The 21,385-nt window shown below is 39.5% G+C and overlaps 1 protein-coding gene across 1 annotated transcript in view; it reads right to left on the reverse strand.

Annotated features, from left to right (window-relative positions):
• esrrgb (estrogen-related receptor gamma b) overlaps positions 1-19,678 on the reverse strand; it is a 39,017-nt gene extending 19,339 nt beyond the window's left edge. Inside the window, exons 1-3 of the mRNA XM_062436986.1 lie at positions 19,629-19,678; positions 7,626-8,041; positions 3,338-3,454 (exon numbers count right to left, since the gene is read on the reverse strand). Coding sequence (XP_062292970.1) covers positions 3,338-3,454; positions 7,626-8,041; positions 19,629-19,678 — 583 coding nt within the window. The remainder of the gene's footprint in view (positions 1-3,337; positions 3,455-7,625; positions 8,042-19,628) is intronic.
• Positions 19,679-21,385: the final 1,707 nt, after the last annotated feature.

Here is a 21,385-nt window from a genome sequence, read left to right on the forward strand (position 1 = left end):
GAGCACTCGGGTGTCCTAATCCAATGTTCATCTTTCTTCAAAAGGTGATGAAGCCAGCCTGAGTGATGAAGGCGGTAACATTGCCTGCTGGGGTGCAGGGGAACTTGGACGTAGCCCTGGCGAGGATCCAACTTGCTTAACACTGTGCAGCCATGGAATAGGGCAGTGAGCTCCTCAGCAGTAGGGAGAGGTATTTGTCTGGTATGATTGTTAACTACTCATAGGTTTGTGCACAATCACAGACATCGTGACTTTCCCCTGGCTGGTACTGAGATCCATGGGGATGCATTGATAGGTTGGATGATACCCTTCTCCCAGAGGCACTGCAGCTCTGTCGACACCTTGTTATGCAGAGAAAGAAGGATGTGGCATAACAGTTGTGTGAGTGGCTTGACTGCGGTAAGTAAGGCATATGATACTGTCAAATAATGCTGGGTATTGCTGCTGAATTGGGGTGGACACGATCTCAATCGACTAGTGAAGCCAAAGGTGAGAAACATGGTGTGACGTGAAAGTTGAATGTTGGAAGGGCCTGCCCCTTACTGACTTGCAAGAAAATGGAACCCCTGATGGCGATTGCTGCATTGCCATAACCCAGTAGGGGGATGGGACTGTGACGCAACCTATATGATCTCTGTGTTTACCTCAGAGCCTAAGGGGTGGGGCTGTTGCATGTGTAGGCTACCGGTTGGCAGTTGTTTGAGCTGAGGAAAACACAATCTTCTGCGACAGATTCAACTTGGAATGCCAACTACAGAGTCCTTGTGAGTGTGAGTTCATCGTTTCCGAGCAACAGCTTTTCTCTAACTTTTTCCATGTTGGTGTGTTCTATAAGCTGATCCCTTATCATTTCATCCTGGAGAGCACTGAATTTGCATTAGATTGCTGTAGATTAGCAACATACTGGTGCACTGTCTCTCCCACTCATTGATGCCTCCACTGAAACTGCCGTAGTAAAGTATTTTGTGATTTAGAGAATTGTCATTCCAAGGCAACCGCATCACTGTACTGCAATACAGACCCGTCTCTTCCAAAAATGTGCTGTCCCTCCGTGCTCAGGAAGTATTTCAAGATAGCCATTTTCTTTGTGTCACTCAGGTTTTCAATTCCCCGAGCAGTTGCGTACGTTGTATCTATTCTATTGGCAGCAGGGGCTCACCAGGTTGAGCCAAGAAGGAGATGGGGTTATAAGGGAAAATTCAGTCATCCTCGTTGCCAAATGTTATGGTTAGAAATGACAAACCGTTCTACACTTAATGTAAGAACATAGATGACTTTTACTTTCGTGCTAACCTTGTATATTTGGACTGCCAGAAAGCACCCCAGTATAGCCGACAGCTATTAACGTGTGTCGTTATATTTCAACAATGCAATCTTACATCATGTGACTGTGCAAACTACAGTCCATGGATATAACACAGTGGAGTCTCATGCTGGTCCTTCCTTTTTGGATGGACATTAATCCCATCAAAGCTTGAATAATCTACTTTTAAATAAGTATTAAAACACATATCACCTTTACAAAGCTACTATTTATTCAGTCTAAACGTATTGATGATGTCTGGTGAATCTACACTAAAGTAACAAAGTCATGTAATTCAACAAAAAAATAACAAATAATTTGTAATAAAATAAAATAAAAACAACAACGTTACTCTCATTGCATTTAAGTGTATTATTCCAAAGTGAACCAATTGAACAGTGAGCAGGAAGATATATAATGGGTCTCATCAGCACAGAATCTGTGTTGGTCAAAGTTTCTTTTTCTTTATCTTTGGATACATCCAATATTGCTTCTATGGTACTTGTGGTGTCACTGACAAAGTGTCATGACTAAACTCTGGTACACATTCAACACCAGAGGAAAATACATTCAATTGCTACTAAATGGCTAAGTTTCCATAAAATAATCTTTAGTCATTTAATAAATTTACAACTCTTGCCTTTCCCAATATTTTTACTGGTCACTGATTGTTTTATGTGCCTATATGTATCTGTATTCACTTTGGTGTCCCAGTCATTCATACAGTACATGTCATTAAAAGGTTTTATATTTTTAAATAAAAGTACCTCCAAAAAAGAATAACCAGCATGAACACCACTTATTAAAGTATGCAGTGAAGTCCCAATTCAGCACTAGATATGATAATACTTGCTACAGTATAAAAAACAGCTTTTCTCTTTGTGCATCTGCCCTGAATGGTTCTTCTAGCTAAACACACAAATGTAAAAAACCCTCCCTCCTCAGAAAAAAAAGAAAATCTATCGGCTAGATTTTCCCTCTGTACTCCCAGAGGTCTCTCACTGGAGTAGAAACAACACATGCAGGAAGTGAGGTGGGATGTTCGGAAAGCATTTAGTGGATCAATATGCCAGGCAAGAGAGGGGAAGGGAGACAGACAGGCAGAGAGGGAGATAGAGAGAAAGAGAGAGACACCCAGGGCCCAGGGGAGAGGGGCTTCTTTGGGGAACAGCCTGTGCTTTTCAAGAGTACTGTTACACTTCTCAGTCAGTCTTGTTAGGAACATCCAGCTCAGCAGCTTTTTCCACCCGTCTGAGTTAAATGCTGTGAGGCACGCCGGTGTGAGGGGAAGTAAGTAAGGCTTGTGGGTGATGTCACTGGTGTCTCCCTGAGGCCACAGCTTACTTCAATATCTGATCACTGGCTATTTCTCGAGCCCAATCTAAGACTGTCACAGACGAGACAAATGCCTAATCTCCTAAACTCAAGATAGAGATTTAAATTTATTTCCTTTATTCCAAGATATAAACCAAAAATCTGCATTTATAACTACACTTAAAGTTGAAAATATTTTAGCTGCCAACTCTTTATTTACAAAAATACACACTTGTTTGAAGCGTGACCATGAAAACTTGAAACTGTGCAATACTGATTTTGGTCACATAATTTTTTTTAATCAGTGTAAAACTGAAATCAGATTCGGGGATTTAACATTTTCACCATTTGTTGTTGTTTTTTCCGATACTTTTATCATTAGTGTCTATAATTTTAAGACCAATAGCCCTATATTATGTCTATCAAATAGTTACATTATTAATCAATTAATTTAAATGAATTGTTTAGTATATAAAGCATCAGAAAATAACATGCCCTTCATTCTAAATCCCCAAATAATTAATTTATAGTGATGTAAATGTAAACAACTACTTCCCTACATTTGAGAAGCTGGAACCAGATAATGTTTTTGACTTTAAATAATAATTGTTTGTTTAAATAGTTGTAGTCATCAACTGACACTAAATCTCACACAATATCTGAAATTGAAACGCATAATGAAAGTAAATAAACAAAACCAAGTAGGACGTCAGTGCTCACCTTCTTTCAACATGCCAACTTTGAGACATTTCATGAAGCGGCAGGCTTGGCATGACTTGCGTCTCCTTTTGGTGATCTCACATTCATTGGTGGCCGGACAGCTGTACTCAATATTCCCTGCAGGACATAAAAAAAAAAAAATCATTATTAACTCTGCGTGCACATAACGAGCACATAAGCAAACAGAAAGAATTTGTTTTTAAATGATTGCATTGAATATTGTGAACAACAGGCACAGAAAGACAGTACAAACAAAACATATGTGTGTGCGTACACACACATACACACCTGTCCCAAGGTGACCCCAAGTGACACTCCTGAAGGAGAGTAGGGTTTAGTGGCATTTTGATGGGACATGTAAAAAAAGCACCACCCCGCCCCTGAGTCCCACCCCCATTTTGATTCACAGATAAATTAGCTTCATTAATGCAGAGCCTCCTCTCTGCAAGGCTCACCACGACCCCGTCAAGCCCATCCTTCCTCACCTAAAGGATGATGGGATAGCTGCCTTGCCTGAACAACACAAGGACTATGAGATTGACGCACAGCCGAGTGCACTGCATAATGTTCTCAAGTAAAAATCAAGAGCTGCTACTAGACTGGCCGATCTTAGGCTCCCATATCATGTAGCAAAGCTTGATGTATTATTCAAGTGTGTCTCGTCGGTTCTTGGCTCACTATGGAAATATTTCCTATGCAATCTAATCACTCCGGTCCAAAAACAGCCAAAAATGCAGACATATTGAATCCGCTGCCATGTAACCGCTGCCTGTCTCTCTCACCAGGTACCCGTTAACATTTTTTTCCGGATCATTACACGCTCACTTCAAATAGTTGACGTGACCCCAAGAATCCAATGACAAATCCTCTTTCTCAAGTATCCAAATCCCTTGATTGAATGTTTAAACAATGTCCCGTAAGTACAGAGATATATTAATGGTACCTAAAAACAGCAAACCAGGTGTTGTCTGTTGCAGATCTGCCAGAGCTAACCCCCCACCAACCCCCTCAAACATACACACATAACCCCCTGTTGGTCAAGGAGAAGGTGCCAACATTTGTCAGGATCCCTGGCATCGATGGTGCCAGCAGGGTCACATGCACAGTGAGGGGCCCGGGGCACCATGCCAGGATGTTGGCAGAGGCTGCTGCTAGTTTCAGGGTGGGTAAAGTCTTTTAAACTGAGAGGCGTTAGCAGAGGGAAAATGACCGTACACTGCAGTGCAGAGACGCTTAAAGACTCATGCTGTGTCCCAATTCCATATGACATACTAATTCTATACTGAAAGGACGTAAATGATTTTGTGCACACAATCCATATTAATTGTGTTACAGACAGAAGAGTCAGCGTGCATATTAAAATCACTATTATACCACAATGCAATACTGGGGAAAAAGATCATGTTTTCTTTGTAGTTTTATTGGCGGTGACGTTTCAAAGTCATGAAGATGGAATTGGGATTCTGTACTAAGAAGAAATTATACAATGTGCACTGGCAGTCAATGAAATTGCAATTTTGAAATGCCACTTTCAAAGAGTAAAATTTTAAAAGTTTTAATACTTATTTTTCTTTTGTTTTTCAATTTTGTTCTTGTGCTGCAAATGATTCTGTTTTGCAGCTTTGATCAGCTTTTTCATCTCCTTTGTGTGTTGCATTGTAGGGAAATCATGTACATCAAAAGCTCACTCAAAAATTACAATTTTTCTAATATGAGCACACTGTTGTACATACTCTGCTTATAATTTTAGCTGTTTGGAATTATAGACACAGGTATGGATTCCCTTTTCTTTTCTCCTTACAGACCTTGTCTGTAAGAAGTATGAAAAAGTTAAGTCTGAATCTTTTTTTTAATTTTTATTTATGAACATATTGTGTAAAAATAATAAAGAAGAAATTGCACTTAGAAAAGGTCACATTGACTCAATTCATGATAATTAAAAAAAAACATTTTATGCCTGATTGTATCAAAATAACCTGTGTGTGTGTGTGTGTGTGTGTGTGTGTGTATGAGGAGGGGGGTTACATTGAGGTCCACAATAGTCTTAAATTGCCTACCTCTAAAAGCTCACTGTCGGCATACCCTCTTAGTTAATCAGGTCTTGTGTCCACCTTTATTTCTTAAAGGACATTTCAACCACTCTAATATCCTTCCTTAACCTCTCTTATTTTCCCTCTAAATTTTGATATATTATTATGCCATGCTATTATCCACGCACCCATCTCCACTCAGGCTGGACCTCTCCTTGTCCTCCTCCTTTACTGAGGCCGGGACCCCCCTTCCTGATTACCATTCCATTAAAGCGGCTTCTCCTTTCAGTGAATGACCACGTCCCCTGTCCCTTGTACCTCTGCCTTTTATTTAGAGGACTCCTTAGCGTCTCTCACTCTCTCCTCTCCCCTTCCTCTGTTATTGCCCTGACAACACGTGCCTGAGCTTCTAATTGGCCCCTCATCTCCTCCCCCTTGGGTGTGTGCTGTAAGGCCCGGGGGCAAAGTACAAATCCACACCTCCCACACTCCTTTCTTGACTTTCTCCCAATGAAATGCCTGGTTCTTAATTACAGTCACCCAACACTGATTGTTATTGACTGAAGCTCCCGCGGCTCAGGACGAATGACGGACAGATTAGGTTCATTTCGGGCCTGTCCTCCAACGAAGGAGAGTGAGAGGAAGAAGAGGAAGGGGGGATCTGTGCAAGACAACACAAAGTCACATATGAGCACTATTTACAGTCCGACAGTGTAGCTGGTTGGATTGAGGTGTGTACAGCCTTTAAAGTACCAATCATAACATACTGGTATTCCAGATATGGCTAAAATGTAGAAATTAAAATGTCTCATATTAACCTAACAGGACAGAAATGTTTCAGCTATCAAAACAACACAAAGCTGTGAGTTATCTAAAACTGTCTAATTTTATTTTTTTCAGAATCACTTGAAGATGCTCTTATGTTACGTGTTGAACAAAACCCCTAAAACACATTGTCTTCAGATCAGTTATCATTAATCTATAAAAATAAAGAAGACAGTGAGTGGCTGGTGTCTTGGGCCATGTTCACACTGATGTGGCTATATTTAAAAATGCAGCTTTTTCTGTCCGTTTGGCCTGCCAACTAAAATAATATTTGTATTATTTTAATTCCCACATGTTTCAAAACTACTCTCCCATGTGAATACATTTGGAAACACTAGTCTTTAATATGCAGACAGGGAGATTAAATGTATGTTGTTGTTTTGTGGGTCCTCTTGCCAGCCTTTCAGAAATATCAACATAAATTAATATGAAGTCAAATTTATGTTGATTGCTTATTTTGTATGTCTACACAGCAAATCAAATGTTGTTGTGTAATCACATATTTTATATTTTATTGTAGAATGTATCAATAGTTTTTCTGTGCAGCACCCCAGGAAATAACTTTAGACTTGGTTAACAGGAAACAAGGACTAACCCTATCGCTGTCAAATAAGTCTCTTTGGATACTTGTGCTGTCAAACAGCAGAAACAGGAAGATATAAAACCTGACTGTAAAGTGTGTTGTGCCATAATGAAATACAAAAGGTGATTACAGAAAGTGTCCGGGGCAACAAAATGAGCTTTACTCTGAAGACAAAGTGGAGTTTTTGTTGATGTTTAACTGTTTTGTATGGCTTTGGTCATTCAGAGGGGTTTAGACAAAAATCTTTTTTTTAAAAACGTATTGTAAATAGATCTGCCTTCATGCAGCCTCTTTAACCTGCTCTCTAAGTCCATGTTCATAAATGGTGCAGATGAAAATTTAAAAAATCTGCATCTCAGTTTGTGGCATATTATCTCTGTCCAAGTGATTATTCTGGAACAGTTCCCGCACATGGCAGAGTTGATGCCAGATGTACGATTCACATGCAAACACATCAAAAACCACAACCCAGAGCAGATTTACAGTCTGAGTCTAATGCCTGCTGTAGACATTCGTAATCACTACGTCATCTTAGTCCCATAAGAGCAGACGGTTGGACACCAGTACTGAGGTACATGTGCCACACATGACAATCACAATGGATTCCTCATCAGGTCAATGTACTTATCTCGTAATCACAACTGTCATGATAAAGATGATTTATAGTATTTATGATCATCACCACTGAAAAATAACACGTGTGGCAAAAGTTACAGTACACCTGGATTAAAAAGTTATTTTGCAAACACCTTGGTAGCAAAACTTTTTTTTAAAGTTTTAACAGAGTATAAAGACACTGGAGATCAGCTCAGGTGAGCCACTGAAAGCTGAAAGAGGAGGTGGGGAATACCTTGTATCGTCCTTTTGAAAAAGGCTTTGCAGGCCTCACAGGAGGCCACGCCGTAGTGGTACCCTGAGGCAATGTCACCACACACTAGGCACAGCCTCTTGGGAATGGCATTGAGCATGTACTCGCACTTGATTGGCGAGTCATCTACCACGCCACCGGAGCACTCCTCGTAGCGGCGTAGGCAGGCGCCACCACCCCCGAGCATGCCTGGGTTGAACATTGGCGGGGAGTCTAGAGCGTGAGAGCGTCCGTTGCTGCCGTTAATGTACCCGCCACTGGCGTCAGAGTTACCGCTGGGACTGTGGTGACTGCCGGTGTCTACTAGCGAGGAAGAAGGACTGGAGGGTTCAGTTTTGACGTAAGAACCACAGCTCGAGGATAGGTGTCGGTCTTCAGAGGGCATTCTGGTTAACAACCTGGATAAACAGACACAAGACCAGAGCTACAGTCAGTTTTGGTACTGAATTCACAGTAAATACAGAAAACTAGCGAAAAACTGACAGTAAAAGAGTCATTGTGCAAATTAAAAGTGATACATAGTATGACAAAATATAATATTTTAATCAATGTGGCAGCATTAAGTAAAAAAACAAAGCAAAACTGGATGAACTGGGCTTTCAAACAACATCTGCGATATATAAATGGTGTCTGTTTATCTCACAAATAAGTTATGCTTGTATAAAAGAACAGAGACATAAAGAACTTCACATAAAAAGAAGTATACATCAGAAAATGGCAGTATCAATGAAATTATCACCACTAACAAGTCTGACAAGATGTACTGAGCATTGCTTTCCTCCATCATCGCCCGATCATCCTATGAGACATTCATCAGCTGTGATGGAGCGCTCTGCTCCTGCATGTAACCGGTTCATCTGAGTTTGATAGATTGTGTTACAGACACAACCATTAATGTGTTAGAATGCGAAGTGATATACTACAGCAGCTTATTTCTCTCAGGCAAAATGGTAACTAACGACCATGTCAACAGATGCCCCATACATCTTGCAAACAATGCCCACAATTGGTTGGCTGCCAGAAGTAAATGAATGAATGAAACTTCAGAAGGCTGTTAATGGACAGAGAGAGGTGTTACACTCAGCATATGGAAGATCAGGGGTAATACATGACCCAATCAATAGTCCCGGTTAGTTTGCCAATGGACGGTGCTGGGTTACGGTGGACTTAAGTGAGAGGTTTTGAAGGCTGAGGAAGAGGGAGCGACCTGGGATTAAGTTCCTGAATCGTAAATTACAGTTAATAAAGTTTGGGAACAGGCTGAGTTAAAGAAAAATATTACTAAGATAAAAAGCAATTATAAGTTACAAAAAAATTACTACACATTTTAAAAAATAAAAATGCAGATACTGCTAAAACCTTGAGTTGTGTTTTACAAAGGGAACCCTTTTCACAGCTTATTTTATTAGATCTTGGAGGAAATACAAAATTCTATATTTTTAATGCAATATTAAATGTGAAAAGTTATTTTCTTTTCATGAAAAATATTCATTTGGCATTTTTGGAGTCTTGTATATTCATGACGTATGTAAATAACAACCACATCTCCTACTACTGTTGGACAATTATTTCTCTTCAAGGCAGCAAAGCTTTTGTATGTTGTCATACTTGCAGTAGCTTCAATAATATTCGCTGAAACAAAGCATGAAATTAGGCCTGGGTCGGTGTTAGAACTGCTGGCACTGTCTGTCACAGTTGAGGCTGATCTTACACAACTTCGGTGCAACAGGACTTGCTGGTGAGTTGTAAATATTGGATGAGAGCGGTGGAAAACCATGTTAAGAATGTCTGAAACTAACAGCGAGTTAATGCTGGCCAGATTCCTCTAAACTTTTTTTTTTGTTTTTTTTTTTGCCTTTTGCTGCCGAGAGCGATTTTTCAAATTTGGTGTTGTGGTTAGGAATGCACTTTCCCCTTTGTTGCTGCTTTGCATAAGTGCTTATATAAAGCCATGAAGTCATCAGGCCCTGACAACATGAAACCTCTCTTTTAACTGCTAACGGGTAGCAGGTGGAGGGAGGGTGGAGGAGGAGATAGCCTCTACCCCTGGGTCCAGATCAGATCTATTGATCCTCTGCTTCCTTCCTGTTCCAGATGAGGCATGAAAAAATAAGCCCTCCTCTTACGGGTCCCAGACATTCCTTATGCATTTTTAATCAGTCAGGACTGTTAACATAGTTTGAGATGGAGCGATACAACATTATGTTAGTCTTCATTCTGAGGCTATTGCGGTTAATAAAAGATTCATAGGACTCAAGTTAATTTTTTCTTGTTAGCAAAGGATGCACCTATAGTCAATTGGAAGGTATATTTTCTTCCATTTCAGGGAATTGGAGAGAGCGGCGTGGTAACAGTTAATACATCATTGCAGCCAGATAGGGGGATTCCCTATGGAATAGTACATTGTGGCATATGTAAAAAGTAGTTCATTCCACACTTAGCACACAGTAACGCTGGGGAGATGTTTTTTGTTAGGTTTAATGGAAATTTCTAATGGGTCCTTTCAAATCTGTCGAAATGAAATAATGGCACAAACCACCAATTCGCACAGACAGAAATAACTTCATAGTTTCATAATTTGGTTCCCCCTTTTATAATAAAGAGACATGGAGTTTTCTAAGCGCAGCCTGACTCTCCTCAAACCGTCCCGCTCCCTTGGCAACACACACACACACACACACACACACACACACACACACACACACACACACACACACACACACACACACACACACACAAACGCATTGCACCTAATATCTAATGAGGCAGTGTTTGCTCTGCCGCGCAGAAAAATGGTACAAACCGAGCAGACAAGCCATACTCATCCGACAAACGTGAAGGTCACCTGCCTTTTGTGTTCTGCTGTTCTTAGAGGCCCAGACGGTCCCACAATGGACACCTGATAGCAACAGACACACGGGTTTCTGAAAGAAATTGTCTAGACACTGCTCCATGTAAAAACTGGAGAGCTGTCCAGAATGGTCAATATGACCAAGATCGAAATACCACATGGTCAGATAAGTGACCACTGCTTTTTTTTGTTTTTTTGAGCCAAAGTATGATGGGTGCGAAAATGTCCCACCAGAGCAGCTTAAAATCTCAAATGTTGTGTGTGTGTGTATTTTGGCATTCCTCCTCGTGCTGGCAGTGTTGTAGATCCCCTGCTTCCCTACATAAATCCTGAATCCATCCACCTCTTCTCTAAACCATGAAATATGTTTTCCAGCCTCTGAATTTCAGCACAGTAATTTTTTACCAGCAGTCAGAAAATGCCAAAATGTATATTCAAAGCAAACTCCACAATGACCTCATGCTATCCTTAAGCATGAACAATTGAAGAGTTAAAAATCCAGTTCTTCGTATTTTACTATGTATTTTCCCACTGAGGGGAAATATTATTGTTGAGCTCGGGGTTAAGCTTGTAGCAAGGAACATAGCGTAAATCACAGTGCTGAACACACAGTTGAACATGGAAGCGCAGAAGGACAGAGGCAAGGAGCCATGCATGAAATTAGTTCATTAATCTTTCTATGATAGGCTGTCCTTGTTTGGGGCAAACTCTATCAGCTTTAAACTGAGTGCCCCTTCCTGCCTGACACATAGATTACAATGTTAGTCTGCAGCGGAGGTGTCTGGGAAATGAATGGTCATGGCGGGCGGGAAAATGGGGTAGCGTGTGTCGCCCAAGTGTTAAGTAGTAACAACAACATGCGCGTGAAATATCGTTGGAACAAATGAAGGTCATCAAAATGTGTGTGTGTGCTCTAAAAATTTAAATGCATGATTCATAAACTGCTGCTAATAATGCAGTCGGTTTTTAGAGAGGAGACATTACTCAAAATGTGTTTATAAGGCACATAGTTTACATTAAAATCTGCAAGCTGTGCATGTATAACACTGCAGTTTCAGTTAAGCACAAACACACCTGGCCCCACATTTACTTCCATGAGTTAAAATTAATATATATAATTCTAGTTAATACCCATCAAGTTCTGAATTGTTGGGTCCATATAACTCCTTAAGATCTGCTCATAAGCTCTACATAAGACAAAGAGTGAACATACATTTACCATCTTTGTCCTTAAAATGTGGCTCATTTACCCTTATTTAATCATTTCATTTAACAAATACTTAGACTTACTTATACTACCTGATTATTTCAGATTGAGGACATTTTTAAATGTTATTCCTGGTTTAATTTGTATTTTGTTATGATTCTATTTGTGGCAGGCTGTTTCTTTGTACCTGGTTTGTTATTATATTACGTATTTTGTTATACTTTTATATATTTTCAAGTACATATGCATGCTGAAACAAATTATTATTTTCATTATAGATTAATTTGCCTTTTTTTTCTTGATTAGTAAGATACCGTTAGCTGTGTATGTGAGGATATGTTAAACATATCATATAAGAATAAGAAAACCACCAAATATTCAGATGCAAATATTCAGAATTTTACAGATTTTTAAAAAATACTTAAATGATAAATAGATGATCAAAATTGTTACCAATCAATTTTCTGTCAATCAACTAATTGTATACACTACAATTGAGTTAAAGCTCACGTTCATATTTTGTGCTTTATATGTGAATTACTTTCTAAATTTTCTGTGATAAATATTTAAAGTGGCTAAGTAAGTAGCACTTACTTAAAGAAAGATTTCATCGCTGTAAATCAGATGTTTTTCTTGACACTAGGTAATGTTGTAAAAATGTGCAATTATTTTTGAAATTGGTGTCCTATGACAAGAGAAAACCTCCCACAATCCTACATACACTAGAAGGCATTGTGCACAGTCCCGTCCATTACTGATGTGTGTTTACGGAAGTCAGGTGGCTTTTGCAGCGGAGTGGCTGATTAGCAGAGCAGTATTATATCGATTTACTATGGTGTTTTTTCATTTAAATACATTTTCCAAATCAGTCTGGATATATTGTTCTGGTGTGCAAAAAGTAAGTTACAGGTAACAGTTTTCAGTTTCATCACAAATCGATATCCGGCTGCGTATTGTAAAACTACTTTTCTTTCAACTATACTGATATTTTAAAGTATTTAACAGTATGATATTTTAGTGTCTGCTTTTCCCTATCGCTGACATAACATGGAGTATTATGGGAGAGCTACATTTGTACGTAGTTTGTAGGCTAATGCAGACCTCCAAAGTCCATCAGGTGACACAAAATGCGCCATCTAGCAGACTTTTGCAGCTGAATGAAGAGGGATATTATATGAAAGAGAAGACAAAAAAGTTTACTGTCATGCATATATATGTTCATTGTCCACATTAGAATCATAGGAATCAACTTAAAAATCAGTGAAGCCGTCTTTTAAGTAGCACAAAGCTTCCAGAGCAAATTCCTATTGTAGTCTTGGGATATTGGTCAAAAGCTCTGGTAATTGCTGAGTAAGTGGATCTTATGTTTAGAATAGTTACCACAGATATCTGCCCTTGAGGTGGAGACTGAATCCAAGTAAATCCCAGCTGAAAATTTAGTTTTATTTCAAACTAAATCTTTACTTAAATGCTGGTCAAGACAATAAGTTCAAGTACTGCACAGCAGATACACTTTGTTTCTGCTTCACACACACACTCACACACACAAACACACACACACACACACACACACACACACACACACACACACACACACACACACACACACACACACACACACACACACACACACACACACACACACACACACACACACACACACACACACACACACACACACACACACACACACCTTTCAGCATATGGCCTCTTCAATGTCACTGCCACGAGGAGAGATTGCATAGATTTCCCACATGGATGAAGACTCCTTACCTGGAGTATCAACCCCCATCTACATACACGTCCACCACCTCCAGGAAATTGCTCTCCCTGCAAAGTCAAACACACCCCTAACTGCCTTTTAAAAAGAGACAGAAGAAGGAGGTTATATGGGGGAGAAAGAATAAACGAACAGACTTAAGCCGTCATTGGGAATCAGAGGGGGACTCATGAGGGACAGTTACGATATTGATTTCATAAATAAACAGAGATGGCCATCGATCCTAATGTTATTTTGCATTTCAATTACTGCCCAGAAACATAACCTTCAAACGTCTGCTTCTCCACAGTAATAACATCCACTGATAATCACAAGCGAGTCTTGTCTGGCACAAATTGGCTTTTCTCTCTCTCTCTCTCTCTCTCTCTCCCTCTTTTTTTTTATTTATTTATTTTTTTACAAATGTGTAAATGACACAACTTTGCATTTGCCTAATGGTATTAGAGCATGGGCTGAATTTCAAGTGAGACTCAAGCTGATACAGAGAGCGCTTCGGTCAATTGACACAATGCAAATTAACGTGGTGAAGAGGAATTAAGTTCACAGTGTGAGACCTCGTGAAGCTACGATGAGGCCCATTAAATTAAACATGCTGGCTGACCCACACTCCATGATTAGACACGCTGCTTCTTGTGTGTGTGTGTGTTAATTTCATTTGATCAATAAAACAAACTCATTCTAAGAAGTCCTCTCACAAGCTTGCATTTAGTCTGAGCCCAGGAGAGCCACATTCATGTTTTCATTGAGAAGTGGCTGGAAGAGAAATAAAAAGGAGGAAAAAAAAGCGGCCATCTACATCCTGATGAATTCAGAGTCCTTGACAGGCTGCCTAAAGGATATATCTATATCAAGAGGGGGTCATGAAATGTAATGAAGTTATTTCTCCTTTGATGCTGTCACACGGCACCACTCCCCAATACAGCTGGGCTGCACCCTCATATGCAGCAGCCATCGCCATTAATAAACATGTCACTGAACACTTGGAAAACAGTGTCACGAGAAAATACAGCGGCAAGCTTGAATGTTTTCGAATTGCTTTAGTCTCTGGTCATTTTTCCCTCAACATCATCATGAAAGCTCATTGCTGACAATTAAATAAAAAGTTGGAAGGACGCAGCATTTTTCCCCCACTATGTGAACACATCGCACCGCTGTCGCACCACCTGCTCCCTCCATCCATCAGTGGACACTTCGGCTCTGTTGGCTTCCCATTTCCAGTCGATTTTACTTTTCAAGATGGGATACATCACACTAGGGTGGGATTTTTTAATAATTTTCATCCATTTTCAAACACAAATTGGCAGTGACTGTTACTTAAAGTGCAGGGATCGCTATTTCCTTGCAGTGGAGAAAGGTGTGCTGGGAGCAGAAAACTTCCAGTCCATTAATATTACCAGGACTTGAGTAATAAAACCTTTCAGAAACGTTTAAATTCAGTTTAGGAATTACTGACGTGCACAGAAATGTTTTTGAAGAACATGAGGAAGTAGCGATAAGACCAAAATTTATCAGGAACAGCGGCAAATCCTATACAGATATCAAATATCAGCTCATAAATCTCTGTTTCAAAATACTGTATGAGGCAGACACACTTGGGCAGCTTCCATGTCAAATCTCAACTTTGGCACATAACAATATACTGCATGTCAGTAAGATACATTTCAGCTTGAGGAGGCCTCCAGTTACATTTTATAATGCCTGATTCCTCCGCCTGTACTGCCCCATAGCAACAAGCAACTTAATGCCAAGCGTTTAAATCATTTGCTGTAATTTACTGGATTTTTTAATGATGTTGCACAATTTCTCCGTTGTTATTTAAAGTTTAATGTTCCACTAAAGCAGGTGATGAATACATTATACAAAGTTAAAAAAAATTTAATCATAATATTTTTTATATTAAATCCAAACTGAGCATTTTTAAACACTTTATTCAAGAAATGTAAAGTTGTTTTCTGTAGTCATGTCTCACAAGACAAGTAATTAGATTATGGCATTTTTATGTTTATTAGATAATGTTATTGTTTATATGTGTGTTATCTGTGGTGAGCAATGCAAACATTTCTCAAATGTGTTATAAACGCAGCAGGACCATGTGTATAAGTCGTGTAATAAATGCAGTGCATGATACGATTTTGTGTTTCTCTTAACAGACACAGTCAGGTGTTTCCATGATATGGCGCCGCTAAAATTAGATGCCAGGTCAGTGTGTGATTCTTTGGTCTCATCCGTATGTGAGCTCACATGTGTGTATGTATGTATGACTGTGTTAGTTTGTGTATGTATGTGTGTGTGTGTGCGCGTGCGTGCATACATTTGACCACTTGCGTTTATGCATACCTCTTTGTTAGCCTTTGAAGGGCACCTATGGGAACAGCAGGTGGAACAACAGAAAAATTGGTCTGATTTATTGGAGCAAACTGAACATAAACAGCATTTAAACTGTTAGAAAAGTCAGCAGAATACAGATGCTGTTTGCGAAACAGTCATTGTTTATCAGAGACATACTAAAGTTGATCATTTTAAAATTAGCAAACAATTACTTGTCAAATATTTTAAAGAACAGGAAAAGCTTGTATCTATTTTTCATAATGAAGGTGTAAAAGGTGTCTAAGAAAAGGAGTGTTCGTCATTGAAAACTTTTTAAAAAACCTCTGAAATGTTTCTCTCCTCAGGATTTTCAAATAGTGTCAAACTGAAAACAGTGGAGGTTATCTGAGGGTGGCGGACTACACACCAATTCAAATTTTTAAATTAAAATTTTGTTCACAAAATGCAAAAACATTCCTCATGTGGATATTTTATTAAGGTTAAATCATAAGTTCTGGACATTTAAAGAGCTTAGCATGTTATAGTATTAACAAGTATATACAATAACATTTTTAAATTGAACTATATATTTTTTTACTACGAGGAAACACTGTGGCAATAATTGTCTCTCTACTGGATTTATAACTGTGAGTCATTTATGTTATCCATGAAAAGGGTCAAAAGAGGACAAACTGTCTACATAGATAATATATGTGCATACGGAATGTGATAATTATTTCTGACAATAATGTGAGGTGCCTGATTAGCTCATTTTAGTGTGTGTGTCTCGCAGCATGTCTTCAGCAGAGTCGTTCCGTGAGAAGTCAACATTATAAGCCACAGACCTCTCACCTGTGGCAACAGGGCTGGTCATTGGGTCAAAAGTCCTCATAGGGTTAATAGCATTCACCAAAGCCAAACGTAACTATGCACAGCTTTATGTGACACTAAAAGCAGGGATTTACGGTGTGTAAGCACATGAACAACTACATTTACTTCCAGATGGTAAAGTGTATGACAGTGTGGAGATTATTTACTGTATATCACATATTATAACCTGAATTAAAATATACTTTTGTTATAAAGAGTGAGAGTTTCCTAAAGTTTATAGTCATGCTGTTTTATCAGTAACTTTTATCGTAGTTTACTGCTCCTTAAACAACATATATTCAGTAAGTATTTTATTGATCCCCATGAGGAAATTGATCCTCTGTATTTGACCCATCTACACACACACACACACACACACACACACACACACACACACACACACACACACACACACACACACACACACAGACACACACACACACACACACACACACACACACACACACACACACACACACACACACACACACACACACACACAGACACACACACACACACACTGGGAGCAGTGGGAAGCCGCACTGCAGAGCCTGGGGACCAACCCCAGTTCTTTTGCCAGTGCCTTGGTCAGGGTTACTGACAGGAGTATTAACCCTAACATATATGTCTTTGGTGGTGGGAGGAAACCAGAGCACCCGGCGGAAACCCATGCAAACCCGCGGGGAAACCCGTGCCGCTGCATTAATCTCAGGAATAACTCTATTATTGGGTGGTGAGTTTGTAAAACATCTGCATTTGCACTTTACTTTGTGGGGTTTTTGTGTAACGCCCGTGTTATTGTGTCATAAAAAATGCTGCCCAATCAAATCTGACCTAACCGTCCTGCAGTAAATAGAGAAGACTATCTGAGAGCTTCAAAACATTTACATTTACACAGTCACACACTGCATACACAGACATAAGCATACACAGATGTAACCAGCTGCTGACTCGCACACGCATGTTTTTGTATGCATCTATATATACAGGGTTTACATGCAGATGTATACTAACAAACCCATCAGCAAACACACAATGTACACACTAAGATTTTACCTTTTATATTTTAGTTATCATTTAAATTCATTTTAAAATGTTTTTAAGATCTAATAATAAAAAAAGAAGCTGTCTGTTAATTCATTAGGAGTGTATTAAATGCTGTTTTACAGATTCTGGAAAATGATGATTATGCAAAAAAGAAGAGCCCTGGGTACTGGCCTTTTTTAAACTGCACTGCAATCTGCACAGGAGTTGTAATATTGAATGTCAAAGCCTTAAAATGCAATACAGGGGACAGATCTATTTAAACATTAAAAATAAATGAATCCAGATATTTTATGTGAGGTATCAAAACAACTGACAAATTCACTAAATACACACTAACACAAACTAAACACTTCTGAAACTATTTCTGTGATTTCAGAAATAAGTGTCACTCAATTGATTGCAGTACTTTATTTAATGTGGATGATATGTACCAAACATTTTACTACACTGTTGAAATAGTTTGAATAGTGAATTTCTCGATTTGTTACTTCAATGCAATCTTGTATGCCAGTAATAAATACCAACATAAAATGGTAATATGAGAATGCTACAAAATCACTTATACTTAATTATATAAAATAATTGTGACTTCTCTGTAATAAAAACAGTTCCTGTTGTTTGTAGAAAGTTGTAGCAATTTTCAAGTCGATACAAAAGACAGCACAAGGCAGCACGAGGCTGATGTTGATTCACTTTTATGAGCTTTGTACACTTGAATTTATCAGAAGTGGCAGCTCAGACACCCGTAATAAACTGTGCAAAATTAAAATACAGTTATTGAACATTACAGAGGTTATTTTCTCTTATTTGTAGAAAGTCAAATGAAGTTTGAAATATATCTAATCACAGTTCTGTAAAAAGTACTAAGCAGGTTAAACCTTTCCAATCCCATCAACAGCTTAACATGAAGAGGATCTCAGTGAATGGTCTGGCCGTTTTATTTGCTTAAAAGGAAATATCTTCTTTTCTAGCAGTGTAGCAATGAAATATTACAAACTAGTGCTCAATTTGAGATTTTCTTTTCTTTTAGTTACTGTAAAACAAGCTGTTAAATTTCTTTACTTATAAACTAAATTATGAAATAAATGCATAATGACAATATGCGTATGGGAACTGTGAAGCAATATAATCCTATTTAAAGAGATTTAACTGTATTTTCTTTACACATAATGCCACTTGGGGATTATCATATTCCTCCCTCTCAATATAATTTCAGCATGATTTAATCATAAGCACCAAAATTAAGTAAAGCGCAAAATCACACACCACATGAACGAGACCAAAGCTTTAACCAAAATGCAGGCAGGCATCTGTCCCCTCAAATATAATCTTTTTTATCTGTCTCAGATAAACACACACTCTCTCTCTCACACACACACACACACACACACACACACACACACACACACACACACACACACACACACACACACACACACACACACACACACACACACACACACATTGGGTGACACTACAGTCACAGTTTTCTTTCCCTAGGACACCGCCGGATGCCGGCTGCTGCCAGAGGATAGTCGTCTGCATTAATCTGCCTCTGTCTCTTCCCTGTGGCTGAGGTTAAACCCTGGATCCTGATGCAGAGCAAGACAGCTGTAGGGCAACAGTCCGACCTGGACTCCCCGCGGGCTACGCTACTGCAGCCTCACTAACACTACTGAGCTCTGCTGTCCCGTACATGCAGACGTGGAGCTGAGATAGTCTGAGGAACTTCTTAGTTCTTTAAGTTGTGTTCTTTATGCTTGAAAAAAATATTTACAAATGATTTATACTTCTTGCTTTCTCTCTTAAATAAAAATAAAGGCAAATAAGCAAATTAAATCATGAAGAATCTAAAATAGAAACAACAGTGGAGATGAAAAATAAACTCTGATGGAGAAAAGATGGGGAAAGACATGCACCTACTGGTTGTGGTAGCAGAGGGGGTCAGGGATACACAGTTCGGAAACATCCATCAGTCCACGTTAAGCATTCCAGGTGTTGCAATAAAAAAAGATAAACAGATGGAGAGAGCCTGGAGGAGGAGATCAGTTCCTAAGTCTCCACATATCTTGATGAAATGTTGGTCAGGTGTTCCTGGGTGTTGTCTCCCCTCCCTCCCCTCTTCAACACACACACACACACACACCCCCACTCACAAAAAATAAAAAGCTTCAGCCTCGGCCCAGCAAACTCCAGTCTGCACAGGTGCTGCACTCTCAGGAGTACGTAGGAAATAGAGACAAAAGAGTGGATTTAGTGGTGATATAGAAAGAACAAATAGAACCTTGAGGTAGAGATGAAGGGAGGAAACAAGCGTCAAGAGAGGTAAAAAAAAAAAGATCAGGGGAGTGACAGATAAGGACAGAGAGAATCAAAGATAGAGACAGATGGATGGAGAGCAGCAGTGGTGAGAGCACACTCAGGCTGAGTAAGTCAGTGAGGGGATTGAGTCTCCATTGAAGATGTGGGGGGCTCTTTAAGAGCAGGAGGGCGTGGCTTGCTGCATATGGAGCAGCTGCCATTGGTCAGCCTGGGAAGGGCTGTCCTGGCAGCAGCCAATGCAACTGAAAGATTACGGTGGATGGGACGGGCTAATGGACGACCAGTCGGTGTCCAGTCATTCACAAGGGAGCGCTGCAAAACACAGAACCCACCCCCCTTCCCCTCCTCCACTCCACCCCCACCCACCGTCCTCCTTTTTAGACAGAGAGATAGAGATAGCAGTTTCAGTGGGGTCACAGTTGGTGTTTACAGCTGCAGTACAGTAGTAATTGACAAGCAACAGAAGTAGCAGCACATTGACGGAGGGTTATTTAAACAGGTCTGTTTACTGTGCTTTAAAGGGCTCAGTGCCAGCTTACAGAGCTAAACTGTTCTCTTTACTCTTTTATCCTCTCCACCGTGGATCTGGCTTTCCACAGCCTGCCCTCCTTTAAAGTAATGCCAGCTGCTTCCCACAGCATTTCACCAATCAAACTGTTAAGAGGAGAGGAGATCTAACATTCCAGACAGAGGCAGAATGTAAAAAAAACCTGAGAGTGTTGATGACCTCGACAGGAATGATAATAATGATGATGACAGACGCGTCAATGACAGAGAAGTTTGAGTGTATCTTTACCACGTCGGTGTAATGTGGCAGCCATCAGAGAAGAAGCAAACCCCAGCTGCCCCCTCCCTCCCCAATGCCTCCCCAACCCACTTCATCAACCCACATTTTCCTGATCGATACAAAACCCATCACACACTCTTATTGATCACAGCGTTGCCGTGTCGCCAGAAGCCTCGGGACAGACTCTGTTTCCCAACCGTCTTTTAAATAACAGGAATTATAAATTTGAACGTTTTCTTTTCATGTCAGTCCATATCAAAGTCACAGGAGCAAAGGCCTGATTGCTCCAATAAAGAAGCTGTGCATTCTCAATTAAATTTTTGATCAATATTTTGGCATTTAATGTATTTTCTTGCAGAGGAAAACTGGGATTTTACGCTGATCTGATTAAGACATCCAGACATAATCAATAGAAGAGATATGTTTATGTTTTTAATGAGGCAGAGAGAAAAGGGAAAAGGAGAGAGACTAAATGCTCATATGCCATGTATGATTTCTCATCAGGGTTCGATATTGGAGCAGAAATTAATTAAAGAAAAAACAAATGTGGAAATGTTTGTTTTTGCTGTTT

This window comes from Scomber scombrus, chromosome 17, assembly GCF_963691925.1.
Source record: "Scomber scombrus chromosome 17, fScoSco1.1, whole genome shotgun sequence".
NCBI classification, from domain to species: Eukaryota; Metazoa; Chordata; class Actinopteri; order Scombriformes; family Scombridae; genus Scomber; species Scomber scombrus.